Raw genomic sequence first — 14389 nt, 5'->3', positions numbered from 1 at the left:
ATGCCAGTATAAATTAAAGTGGATAGGATTCCCTTTCAGTTCCTTTGACTAATTTTAGCCATTATTGAAATTATAAACACTTGTATGTAAATAATTACTGAATTTTTATGTGGAAAATATACTGATAGGATTCTAAATCTAAGTATCTCCAGGATCTCAGTAAGACTGGTGGATCATCTTAAAATGTAAAGCTAAATGTAGGCATTTTATCAACCACTCATTTGAATTTTCTTAGGCGTATTTTAAACTCTTGTTTAATCCTAGACACTTTTAAAATAGCATATGTAATTCAAGACTAGGTCAAGGCTCAGAGACTGATTAGACTTTTATGTCAATATTTAGTACTGTAACCATTCTCTGACATTTGAGATCAAATATCTAGCAGTGTGAGTTCTGCTTTCTGTACCTATTGAAACTCCAATCTAAGTCATTTTACCAATAAAGTGTAACAAGAGTAAACATCCTCACAGACAGACATTAGCTGGGAGGTAATATTAAGTGTTATATGAGGTCTTGTCTGTTTCATTTTACTCAATGTTAAGGTATCTATGGCAGAGTCTTAACTCTTCACTATGGAACAGAGGATAGAAGAACTTTTTGCACTGCCTATACTGACTATGGCTCAAGAAGAAAGCAACTAACATCATTACTACCAACAAGATTTTTAGGCTGTAGACTTGAGGATCACACATGGGTCCTAGACAGAAGAGCTGTAGCAAGGACATAGCTGCTTGTTAGCTCAAGAACAGTTTAGGCCTTGAGTAAGTTAGGTAGACGTGCAGTGATGTACCTGGAGTGTTTATTATACAATTGGCTGTACCTGGATGCAAAACACTTGTTCTTTATAAAGGACTGTCATAACAAAAATCACACAAATCTGAAATTCTATGCAGGAGTAATTTTAAACACTACTAACTGTATGTGAAATTTTTCCTAGAAGCTTGGCTACATCTGAGGGATGGAAAAAAATGTGTAATTGAACATATTAACATAATTATATTTTAGTTCTCTGAATTTGGAGCAAGTTAGTGTATATGATCTGAGGAAAGGTACTTATTTGCCTACAGTTAAAATCCTGCTTCCTTGATCATCTATTCCCTCCCCCCTCCCAAATTTTAGTGACGTTCTGCTTTTCCAATGAAAGATGAGGAAGTTACAAGAAGCTTAAGTCTTTGGACAAAATTATTGCTTGCTAAAGTGAAAGCTGTATAAAGAATTAACTTATTAGACTCTATGCACCCTACCTATTAAAGGAGAGCAGTGGAAAAGGCACACTTGCTATGTAGTATAAGCCCTATGTGTTTAGTGTGTGGTTCTCCCATTTTATCTTCCCCAACAGCCTGGCATTTTACTGTATGAATTATGACCAGGTAAGACTATTCAAGTAACTCAAGTGTTCTAACATGTTACTGTGGTTTTTAGGTACTATTCCTGGACCAATTTTGTTTGGTGTTGCTATAGACAACAGTTGTACTCTGTGGGATATTAATGAATGTAAAACTAAAGGAGCCTGTTGGGTTTATGACAATGAAAGAATGGCTTACCTGCTGATGGGCATAAGTAAGTGACTTTTTCATATTAAGTACTTGTACAAGGTAATGGATATACTGACTTTGACTCATAGATGGGAATTATTTTAAAATAGCACCTTAAACTTCTGCTTTTTAGCAGTAGGTTTTTTTTAAAGAAATACTTTTTTTCATAAATAATAAAAAGCAAAATATCATGGAAGGAGCAAGACCACATTAAGTGGCTCTTAAAAATGACCTAGAAACCTTTTTTTAATGACAATGATACAAAACAATTTTGCTCTTCAGTCTTTCTTCATTGTCACACTCCATTTATTTTAAAGGATTAGCACATGTTTCAGTCTTATCTGGCTTGGTCTATTGGCAGCTTAAAGTCTGAGGAGCTTTATTCCTCTTGTCATATTTCAGTTCTTTTTCCTAAATTAATCCCAAGAGCTTGAAAATATCTATAAAAAGTTTCCTCAACTTGTTTAACAATCTGTTCACTTCAGGTGTGTGAGATATGTATGTCTGGAGGAAAGAAGGCAGGCTAAACTTGCACCTGTGATAGCTGCTGTTGTTCAGTCTTCTAGTAACTGTCATACTTACAGTGCACACACCGAACTGCTAACATCTAATCTTGAGACTAAAAAAGCAGGAGTCACAAGTCCAGGTTTTGATGTATCTCAGGCATATTTGTGATAAAATACAATCCCTCCTCTTTTTTCCCCCTCTCCTTGCCCCCCCCAGTTGCACAAACACCACTACGTACCAGTGATGAGTAAATGGAGCAACCATTTAAGGTAGCTGAGAAGAGAATAGTTAACGGGTTTGTACATGGGGAGTTATAGTTTGTGGCAAAGAGAATATTGATGCAGTGAAGAAAAGTACTGAAACAAGGAAGGTTTGCACTTCAGGCTAGAGTGGAGTGAAGAAATACAGAACTGAAGTAATGACAATAGCTGCTGCAAACAAGAACCGGCGGGCAGGTGAGGACTCTGAAGTCACTTGGAAGACTGCCTTTACCTGTCCTTTACTGTGCATGTAAAATACATTGAAATTTACAGCATCAATTTGAAGGTTATGCAGTGTAACCCATCATGTAAAACTTTATAAATGACTGAAATACTCTTGTCTACTATTGAGGGTGACTGCAACAAGTACTCTTCTATTCTTTGCATTCAGGTGCTGCTTGCAAAATCATCACAATTGTCTTTGTGCTCATGGCAGTATGTTTCTACAAGCCTCCACCAGCAAGTGCGGCCCTGTCACAAAAGGAGCCAGAAGTGGTATCTGCTATACACACATAAATCATGAGCAAATCAGGGATTTTTGAAAGAAGCCAATAAGAATAAGCACTCTTACAACACTTGTACCAAAGTTCTTGTACACCATTACCTAATTATAAAAGATTATATTCAATTCTTGAATAATTTATAATATCTGTGAATGTGTAGTGTTCTCTAACTTGCTAAGTATACTTTTTAGTATTCCATTGTGCATATGCAAAAAAAGACACTTAAATTTGCAGTCTGATTTGAAATGCCTAATTATTTAGCTCAAGTGAAACAAGGTGGACTACTCTGATCAAAAAAAAACCAAACCAACCCCCCCCCCGCAAAAAAAAACAGGAAAAATGAGCTGGACCAGGCTTACTGTGAGCCCCATTTCTCACTGCTTGTGATGTAATACCTGAGACTGTAGTGGGAGAAAACAAGTAACTTGACATGTTAAAGGGAATTTTGGATGTTTAAAATGGACTTATTTTGATGTACACATAATCTGGGCTAGTGCCTTAGTTGGGGATTTTGACTGTAGATACACTTGGGAATGTGCAAGTATGGATATGTTTTAAAAGTATTTTTACATATTATCTCTATGGCATAACTTCACTTCTTAGTATTTGTAGAAAAATATAAATAGTTGTAGGATAGCTAGGTTTGTAACAGCAAAATATTTGTTAATTTAAGTGCCTGACCTTCTATCTGGAATATACACAGAAAGTTACTGTCTAGCTGCTTTCTTTAGGCATTGTTAACATTTTTCTATAAAATTTGAAAATAAAACCTATTTTCTTACTCTTTCTGTGCATGTGTCATAAGTGACTGAGTTTTCTAGGCTTCTCAACTCCAAGAAACACAGTGCTGAAAGCTAGCAAAGAATATGTATGCAAGCATCAAAAGCAGAAAAATGTAGCTTTATTCTTCTGACTTATACATTGTGTGCTATTAAAACTGTATTTGTATAGCATAATGGATGTGCTATACAAATTAGCCAGTCTTACCAGATATGAAACTATATTGCCTAGTACTGAAATACTGTTCAATATTGACTGGAAATATTTAATGAGCAAGATATACTCTGCACTTGCTTTACTTTGTTAATGTAAACTGCCTTTCTGTTGCGATGGCTATGCGTGTCACTTACATAGCCATGTGTGCCCTCTTCATGTATTTACATGTACTCATTGACTCTAACAAGATTTTTAAACAAGTGCCACAGCAAAGGATTATGGCATATGGGTCATGTTTCATCTAATTCTTTAAATTCAGCTGTTAAACTAGGTAAAGCTTAAGTATACAGCTGAGGAAGATCCTCTATAAGTGTTTAGAAAGAACTATTCAAGAAAAAAAGCAAAATAGACTACACTTACTGAAAACACTTCATGAGTTCTGCGGCAGAGGAAAGGGGCAGAATATGACAGCTGAATTTATGCTTGCTCTATTTAGTTGAATGTCTCCTGATAACATAGTTTCCTGCTAAATGGCTCATAGTAAGATGGGCAACTTCCCTTGAAAAAACTAAGTACAGATCTCCCTTAAAGTTTGGGGGTATGGTCTACAACTCTGCATTTAGTTTCCAGTTCTGACATGGTTTGTGTGTGGTATAGCAAATCACATAATCATAGTAAAGACATGCAGTATGGTAGCTAAACTGGTAAACTTGCTTCTCTTGTTCTGTCTTAGGCTATGAGATCATAGTTTACAGTTTCTGCTACTTGATGTGATTGCACAGATTAAGAAACTTGGGTAGAGCAACAGGAGCTTCCTCTTCTGAGGAAGTTATCAGCACTCTTAGTTGCACTGGTGTGGTTATTTGGGTGGAGAAGGAAGGAAGTATTGCCATGGTGTAAGATTACAGTTAATGCTAAAGGCTGTTGCAACTCATAGTCTAGCCTACAAATTGTTAAAGATTACCCTTGCTAGTTTAGAAGGAGTAGCACAGTGATTAGAAAAGAGACCAAATATGTAGAACTGGGTAAGTTTACCCATTTACCTTGCATCAAAGCAATGTTAAATTCATAGATATAGCAATAGATAGCAGAGGGAGGTTGATATGTCAAAGATTTTACTAAGCCAAGATAAACATCATAGACAAACTGAACAAGAGTGTATTAGATATTCGGACAGGGAGGGTCCAAAACTGCCCAAATGATTGGTCCCAGATGGCTGAAGTGCAAAGTCCAGCTTGAGTCAAGTCACTAGTGTTGTACCCCAGAGATTGATACTAGGGCCAATACAGTTCAACCTCTTCATTAATGACCTGAATGATGGCATAGATTGTGCTCTAGAGGAGTGACTGATAGACCAGATGGTTGTGCTGCCATCTAGAGGTATCTTGACAAGATGGAGAAATGGGCAAACAGGAACCTGATGTTCAACAAAAGTTGAGGAAGTGTGAAGACCTGAATCCACGGAAAAATAACCCCATGCACTGGTAACGAGCAGGGGGCCACCCATATGGAAAGTAGACCTTCACAGAAGGTCCTTGGGTTTATGGTGGACAAGCTGACCACATGGCAGCATTACACCCTTTCTGCAAAAACGGGCAACAGCATCCTGGGCTGCATCAGACAAAGGTCTGCTAGCAGATTGAGGGAGATGATCCTTCTCATCTACTCAGCACTGGTGAGAACACACCTGGTGTGCTGTGTCCAGTTCTGGGCTTTCCAGAACAAGAGTGTTACAGACATACTGGAGGGGCTGTGGTTCAGGGCTACAAAGATGATTAAAGGACTAGAGTATCTTTGATACTGAGTGATCTGGGGAAGCTCCTTTCAGCCAGGAAAAGAGAAGGCTCAGAGGGATCTGAGCCTTGAAGATGGGGAAGCAAGACTGTCCTTACTAATGCCCAAATATCTGGACAAGAGGTAATGGGCACAAACAAACTGAGACACTTGAAGTTCCCTCTGAACACAATAAATCATTTTTCTTTTTTTTTTTTTTTTTTAAACTGTGAAGTTGATCAAGCACTGGACAGGTTGCTGAAAAAGTTGTGAATTCATCATTCTTGGAGATGTTTAAAATCTGACTGATCATGATCCTGAATAATCTATTCTGGCTGACCTTCCTTGAGCAGGGAATTTGGACTAGATGATCTCAAGTGGTTCCTTCCAACCTGAATGACTGTTTTTGTGAGACGCTCCTCAGTGTGGGCTTTGTTCTGATTACTGTATGATGTGTAACTTCTATACAGATTCTTGCAAGAGAAGACATATCTGTTCTTGTGCTGCATCATTTTTTGGGGTTTTGAGGTTGGTGTTTTGTTGTTTTTGTTGGTTTTGTTGTTTTTAACATCATCTTGTATCTCACATTAAACGACATTTAGCAGCTAATACCGTGTGTATGTCTCACTGGGTGATATTAATTCTTTTCATGCTAACAGTGATAAAATATTTCAAAGAGCAGTTGACAGTCTTCTGTGATTTGTACATGCTCTGTGAACTACTGTTTAGAGCGCTTAGACTGCTAAATTCATGGACTCATACCTTTGAGGATGTATTAACTACCACAGGTTTGGGATTTAAGAAGAATCTTAAGTACTCTCCAAAATAAAGATGAATAAAACGTTTTGAAAGTGCCATCTTCTAACTAGCATGATAATTTTTAGAAACAAATCCTAGTACAAATGAGGCTGTCCAACTAAACATTATAGTTGAGGAAAAGTTTTAATCCATCTGTGAGCCAGAAGTAAGCTTCTAAACCTAAGTATATTGCCCTGCATGGCTGGTTCAAATAAAGTCTCTAATAAACTTTATTGGAGTCTCTGCTTGGCAAATCTGTAGGATTCCAGGAGACTTACAAGAGACTGACAGTAATTATCTGTTAAAGCTGAAATTAAACTTCTGATCCAAACTTACTTTGTTGTTATGTGTTCTTCTGTCTCAAAATCAAGATTGCGTTTCTCTCTGATCTGCAGAGGAAGGGTGGTAATAAGGTAATCTCCTCTGTTGGGAGAGTGGAAGCTGAAGCCCCTGTTAAAATAAGCCAATTTTTATGTCTGAGCACTTCTCCAAAGTGAATAACTTAACACCAAAATTCACCGCAATGGTAAGAGAACATTTCTCCTGGCTTCATGAATACTGAGAAAGGGGAAAATCTGAATTTTATTTTGCATGTGGCTACCACACATAGTATTACTTAAAATTGTTAAGTATTTGGTACGCATACCTTGCTCACAGTTCTCTTTGCAGATGGTTAGAGGTATCTGAACAGAATGACCTGAAATGAGTGGATGTAAACAGAGAAGATACAAGTATGTCTACAAATATATTATGGGCAGGAACATGGGAATCTTAGGAATGCTGCAACTTGCTAGCTATTTTCATGTATTTGAAGTTCAGTTCCTGATCATTTCTGAGGTGGTGACAGTGGGGCTTGCACTTGTTCCTGGTCTGAAACATGTTAAAGGTAGATCAGGTGTAAACAAGTGTAAGAAAATTACTGAAAAAGCATTTTTCAGGTCTGAAAGTCTTCAAAAGCACTGTGGGTTGAGAAGTAGTTCAGTTTGGGAATGAATGGGTTTGAAATACTTCTGTAACCTTTTGTTACGGTAACAGAACATACAGTTATGCTTTAACACATGACTGGTGTGGGGGTTTGTGACGTTGGTTGGTTGGTTGGTTTTGGTTTGTTTGTTTGTTTTGCCAGCAGATGGCTCTCTTTCTGCTAACAAAAGTAAGATTTTTCTTTGATTGGAATATTATGGGTTTTTAGAGTGCAAAGCAGAAAATATGCAGCTTTTGCAAAAGTATTCTGTTAATGGACGTGTGACTGTGTCCTTTTGTGTGCGTGATTTCTGTTTTTTCAGTGGCAGTGACTTTCTTCCTGTGGTAAAAAAATGAATAGGCCTGTTTAGGCACTCTTTTCTTTTTATGGTGTGTCTGTGCAGCACGCTATGCAAGTCTATTTTTGCATGAGTTCTTGTGTTTCTTTTTCCCCAAAGACAGAAATCCTCAGGCAACAAAGGTCAGTGTTAGATTAGAGGAGCTTTAGAAAAATACAGAGAGAACCAATCAATCTTTATCTCAGTAATAAGTGATGCAAAAAACCAACAGCATTATTTGTGTGTTACTCTTATGGCAAATACACCAAGAGCGAATCTGCTGTGCAGAGAAGTCTTATGAATTTGGGCTGCCTAACGCTGTGTGTGCATTTCAAAACCTGTATAATATGAGTGCTGGTAACTGGTTATAAAACACCCACTCTCTCCAGTCTACAGAATACCTTTGTAAATGCAGAAAATGGAAGTGCCAGGGACACATATAAAGTTTTTTCAGATCATTATTAATCTTTAAGCATCCATATTGAATATGTGATGTTTTACCATGAACTGGAACTTTTGAGTGGAGTTGAAATATAAACAAGGAAAATAAAATCCAAGCTGAGTATGGAGATCATGATTCACTCCAAATTATTCACGAATTTCTAATGATGACTGGCCTAACCTGAAATGTGTTTTGCCCCCAGTTTTTTGCTCTGAGATTGTCCTGAAAGGAGGAAAGTGAGGACATACTTAACTTATTTGGAAATAAAAAAATAATCATAAAGTAGGGTCAGTTGGCCTGTAGATGATGAAGGTTTTGCTATTTATTTAAAGGGAATTAGGGTGCTTAAACAAATTGCAAGACAATTGTTTAATATTTGATACGCTTACTATATATCCAGCTAGAAGAAGTTAATGTCATAAAACTGAAAGGATTTCGTGACCTATAAACCTTGTAAGAAATGACTGAGCTATGACAGAAATGTAAGCTGGAGAGAGAAAAATAGTGGTTTTCAGCAGGTTTTTTCCTACCTTGTCATCTTTTAAAAGTGTCTAACTTGTCATATTTTAGTTGGCTAGATGTATAGATAGGTTTCATCAATTAGGAAAAGCCTGCCAATTAATGCAAATCCACATCTCCATCTTTCTGCTTTGCTTTTCTCAGGCATCTGTTGTCATTCCTTTGAATGGCAAACTGTCAGGCTACAGATAATGGAGGCTCCAAAACACTGAAATAATTTCCTGCAATAAGTGAACTGAAGCAGTTCCAGAAAGATATTGGCAAATAAATAAACTAAACCAGCTATAACAGGAGACATGAAATTAGGCAAAAGAAATAAGGACTAAAAATGTGACACATGCAATGAAATTCACACAGGAGATGAGGAAGATTACATTGCTATTAAATTCCATTCTAGTCAAAGTGAATGACCTTCATTTGGAATGCTTTGTAAATTGGTTATTTGTGCCTACAGGAACACAAGGACATACAGTGGTTGATTGCACATGGTCATAACCTCCTGGAAATAAACCCTGGAAGTAAAACTGGTACCTTGTGCACATTACAGCATGTAGTAGGGTAGCTAGAAGAAAAAAGATACACTGTAAGCGATTTAAAGAAGTTTAATTTTCTGATGCTGTAAAAATTATTTACCCTTTTGTAAGGCTGTGTCTTTTATATGCATATGCTAGTCTAATTTTTGTGATTTTTGCTTATCAGATAATTTTGCTAATGTTTCCTTTCCAGTCTAGAGGGGTTTGATTTTTACCAACATTCTCTTGAGCATGGCTTTGCTTTTCTTTGGGTGCCGCATTGTCCGAAACAATACTTCAATGAGGAATCTCTTTAGCTTGACCTCCTAAGAAAATAAGACAAATGTTATCTATTCTTGTCAGTTCCCTTCTTGTTTAAGATTTCCTCATGTCCTGCTTGACAATTTTTTGGCTGTAAGTGAATCTGTACAAAATTTGATAGACACAGAAGACACAAATATGTGAAACTTCCAGAAAAGTTTGTCAAACTTTATCGTAACAGATAGCTGGGTGCTGTCCACTAAAGAAAGCTGTAAGTCAGCCATCTGCCTTTGATTTTACAGCTAGCGGTCAGACAGGTGATTGCATGTGGGTCTGGAGGAGTAACTGCTGCTCATAGATGCCCAGTGAGACAGCACTGGGAAGACTGGGAGCTGTGCTGAGGATATAGGACAAGTCCACAGGAAAACAGGCTTAGCTGATCCAAGCTTAAGGATCATCTTCTTTCTAGTTGTAAAATCCTCTGCTTTCCTTCACTTACAGGTTTTTTTTTCATTTCTTGTGTGACTCATATACCCCTCTGCTCTTGTCTTACTCTGATTGTTTCCCCAGAAAAAGATAATTTTAAGAATGCTGTAAGAAGGAACTTTATTCTTTCAAAATGTTTCCCTAAGAAGTGGATAACAAAATTTTCTGATTTAAACCTGCAGTAACCAATACTGCTAGTAATCCAGAAAATTATTTTTGTGTTTAAAAATCTTCAAGATAACACAAATTTCAGATTCATTTAGTTTTAAGTCAAAGAGGGCTCTGACTTCATACAGGTAGCATTTATACAACTACTTAGCACTTACTATTGAAGAACTGTCTCTCGCATTCCCTGTTCACTAGAAGAGGTGAAAAAGGTCTTGCCTAGTGTTTTGATCCTACCACTCTGTATGCAAATATTCAATCATGTGGGCAGTTCTTTCAAAGTATCCATAGACTTCAAACTGAGCAGATGTATAAATGCTTGAAGGAAAAGGATTTAAGCAAATACTGAGGCAGTGGCTTCTGCCATGAGATGGTTTTCTCATCATGTCCATGCCTTTAGACAAACATACACTTTCATTTAAAGCACGAAGGCCATTGGAAAGACAAAGCTATTAAAAAACTATTGCAAAAGCAATCTGATTTTATTAGTTCAGTTCCTGTATAAGTAAGTCTTTCCTAGTCTATGTATCTTCCTGCATTTGTCAGTAGGACTTACTACAATCTTTTCGTGCATTCTTTCTGTTTTCCCAAGTAATTGAGCTGTTATGGAAAATCTACCCCAGAGCCTTTAGGAATTAGAATTTTTTAATTGTTATATTACAAAAAGCACTCTGTTTTCTTGCCTCCTTTGTTAACAGACTGAAGTATATTGGACATTGTTTGAACACTGAAGCTACGGTCCAGGAAGTAGTTAAATAAATATTTTTTTTAGCTGTTTTCTTTAATTTTCAAAAATTTGAGGCTATGCATGTGAAGAGAACTAACAAGTGCCTCAGCTTTGCTGAGTTTAAAAATTACCCAAGTCTAATGAATTTTTCCTTCTGTTTAATAGTTAGTCAGGCGTTAAGGCATTGAAAAAGACTAAATATGTTAGCCCTGCCAGTCTAAGAAGTGACTCAAGAGCTTTTTGTGTGTTGTTACGTGGTCTCAAATCCAACTTTGAAGCCCTTTACACAGTTGCCAGTGAGCCAGTCATCAAACTAACTGGAAGGATATTGACTAAGGCAATGAAAGTTTTTTTTCCTGAATTATGTATCGATCTGTTTTGTTGGGGGTTTTTTGTTCGTTTTGTTTCTTGTTTTTTTGTTTGTTTCAAGGCATGCAAACTGAAAAAGAAGTTTGGTTTATGTGTGAAAAGCAAACAATACGTGTTTTCTGGGGTTTCCTGCATTACATTCAAAAATCTCAGTGTTAGGTAATTTACTGGAGAAAAAAATGCTATCCAAACACGCTGTATGAAAAAACCTCAGAGTGCAACAGTCAAGTACCAGAAGACTAAGCAGGTAAGATGGGCAAGAATTCAGGTGATCAGTAGTAGATGCTAAGTATTTTGATTTTTTTTTTTTTCCCTCTAAACTTGTACACCGTGCATGCTGTGCTAAAGATGTGCTTGATTTAAAGTAATTTTAAAGCTTTTGTAAACCAATTCAGAATCACGCTGTTCTAAACGAATTGCTATAATGGATGCATTTGGGATGATACAGATGTGTGGTATGCACAAAGTTGTTGAACAACAGTTCCACTTAGTAACCTGATTGAGCTTTGCATTCCTCTGTATCCTTCACTATTGCAGTTGTGTGGTTTGTGGTTTTATTTGTTTGTTTATTTGTTTTTGTGCAATGGTGTTTGTAGCAGGTAAGATGGCTGTTGCTGAAGACTGTGTGCATCAATTAAGAAAAAAACTTCGTATTTTTTACCTCCCCCTTTTAATTAAAATAACAAACATAAACCTGATTGGAACAGCATGGGGACTTCTAACTAAAATGTCTGTAAAATGCAAAAACATGATCAGCAACTCTGTGATCTCTGAGTGAAATATTTAGGGAGGTATCACTACTAGGACAGAAAGTGTTTCATGTAATGGGATGGTTTGATGTGCATGCTGAAGCATGCTACAGAGCAACGATTTATAGACAATAAAATGTGATGGGCATCAATGTCGACTGGATAGAATTTGATCCAGTAGAACATCTGTCCTGAACGCTGTGAGACATATTTGAGTTAGCTACATTCAAAAGCTACAGAAATAATGGAGAGTTGAAAACACATAGGGAAGTTTTAGTACATTATTACTTAATCAAGTACTTAGTGGCCATGAAGATAAGAGTTATTCAAGAACAGACTATAAACCAATCAAGAGGCATATTCCCATGACAATATAATTGAATAAACATGGGAAAAGATCTATACATGTTTCAGTTAGGTATTTTTATATTCAACTAGCTTTGTGCTAGTGGTGTTTCCTACTCAGATAGAATACATTTAATATGCCATTTGTTAATGATTGTACCATGGAATCAATTTCAAGAGAAGCCTTAGAAAGAAGAGATGGAATTGCTGCAGGCATAAATCTGGAAAAAACTTGTGGGATAAGTTGAGCGGATATTCTGCAAGTGGTACCTTGCTATATATAATTTCATATTAATGCACCTTTTGGAAGTCACTCTTAAATTTCAGTGTTTGGGGGAGTTTTGTGTTTTGTGCATTGTCATATGATGGCATTTGATGCTTAAATAAGCACAATTTAACATGATATCCCTTATGTACATAATTTGCTATATTAAATACAGTGATTAAGTTTACCTGTTTCTGAAGGATTAACAAACTAAACTAGACTGATAGCAGTGATCTAGTTAATTCTTCCGTATGTTGGTTTGTGTAGTTTGTTTATATACAGACAGTCTCTTCAAATACTGTGGTTTATAAATCATCAGCAGAACCAGCTGACCTGTACTCAACAGGGCTTAATGCCATGTCACTATGTGCTCTGTGGAAAAAGTGAGAAATCTTTTTTACACACAGTGAATCAGCTATAGTGTCTCATTTACAAGACTGTATTCTTTGGAAAGATTCAGACTAACTTTAAATGGTATTTCATTCTCCTGTGAACTCTATGGTGGTTTGCATGGATTGCTTGGTGCATTCGTTATGTATTTTGTCGTCCTTCACTTTCGTATTGAAAAGAATAAAGCAGAAGCTGACCATTACTAGTTTTATCTTGTAACTTTTTCAAACTATTTATGGCAGACAAAATATTTTAATTTTCATTTTAAAATTTGATTTACAAAGTAGCAATATCTCATATATTCTATATTGAATTAGAAATGGAAAGCATTCATTACTTTTTATATAAAGAATTAAAAGCATTAGAAAGATATTCTGATTAGGTTTATTAGTGTTTGCCTAAACAATAATGTTGTTTTATCATAGTGCATAACATCGCTTGTAGGTGGTAACAGAACATTGTTAGGAGGCCAGCATATTACATATTTTAACATGAGGATTGCTAGCAGGAGCCACATATTTCATTGTGGAGACTCTTCAGAGTGTTCAGAGGAAGCTCTGCTGAAGGTTTTGTGTCCTCAGCAATCTGAAAAATAAGGCCACTTAATGAGATACTTGAAGGGACTATCTATATGTCCAAGTAAAATTTAGAGGTACTTGAGCTTCATTTTAAATACTGAAGGTAGAAGCTCTTGCATGGACTAATTTATCCAACATTCAACTTTTACGCTTGTTCAGGCAACTTTAGGTGAATAGAAGTCTTCAATATAGATATCCTCAAGCGATCCTAAACTTCAGCTTGCACTAGAAAGCAAAGCCTTCTGCGATTCCTCTATCTAGCATTTTAAGCATGTATTTGTTGTTGTCACAGGGAGCCATGTCTAGTTGTTCTTGAATAAGTAATTTCTTTTCAGAAAGGGTATGAGGGGAGTAAGAGTAATTGAGGTAGATACAATGGGGCATTGAGGTCCCCTTCTTCCCCTCCCCCCATACGCTTCTAAATTGTATTAAGTTCACTGCAGTGACTCCATGATCTAACAACACAAGTATAAACAGTCGTTGCTCTCTTAAAATTATGATTCTAATCGAAGTTTATTCCTTCAAGCGGCAAACCAATTTGCTAAGAACAGCATATTGGTAGCAGAAAATCAAAATGAAAGTAAAATTGTAACTGTCAGCATCTGATGTGGAGCAATACACTAGTAAACATTGAAACTTATTGTTGTCCCTGCAGAGGGAAAGAGAAGATGATGATGACTTTTTTTAACACTTCAAATCAAGCCTGTTGCAGAGCCTGGTTTTTTAAGGATATGGCCTTTCCCTTCTTCAGTATTAGCCTCAGATTCCTGGGTTTAAATTTGCCTGCTAATTCTCATGGAGTCTTCTAGCCCTACGAAGCTTCTTACAAGACTAGGTTTATTTTTTTCACAGACTAAAAAAAGAGTCAAATCTGAAAAACAGCATGTCAACTGCAGCATGTTAGAAAGATTTTCTGCTTTTTTTTCCCTTGACAAATTAAAATGTTATTATAATGGTGTACAGTTCAG

The 14389-nt window shown here is 36.5% G+C and overlaps 1 protein-coding gene across 1 annotated transcript in view; it reads left to right on the top strand.

Moving 5' to 3' along the window:
* Positions 1 to 2825, top strand: part of SLCO4C1 (solute carrier organic anion transporter family member 4C1) — a 36205-nt gene extending 33380 nt beyond the window's left edge. Inside the window, exons 12-13 of the mRNA XM_086480107.1 lie at positions 1423 to 1560; positions 2656 to 2825. Coding sequence (XP_086336233.1) covers positions 1423 to 1560; positions 2656 to 2825 — 308 coding nt within the window. The remainder of the gene's footprint in view (positions 1 to 1422; positions 1561 to 2655) is intronic.
* Positions 2826 to 14389: the final 11564 nt, after the last annotated feature.

This window comes from Leptosomus discolor, chromosome Z (assembly GCF_034619465.1).
Source record: "Leptosomus discolor isolate bLepDis1 chromosome Z, bLepDis1.hap2, whole genome shotgun sequence".
Taxonomy (NCBI): Eukaryota; Metazoa; Chordata; class Aves; order Leptosomiformes; family Leptosomidae; genus Leptosomus; species Leptosomus discolor.
The sequence above is the reverse complement of the archived record's forward strand: the minus strand, read 5'-3'. Positions and strand labels throughout refer to the sequence as shown.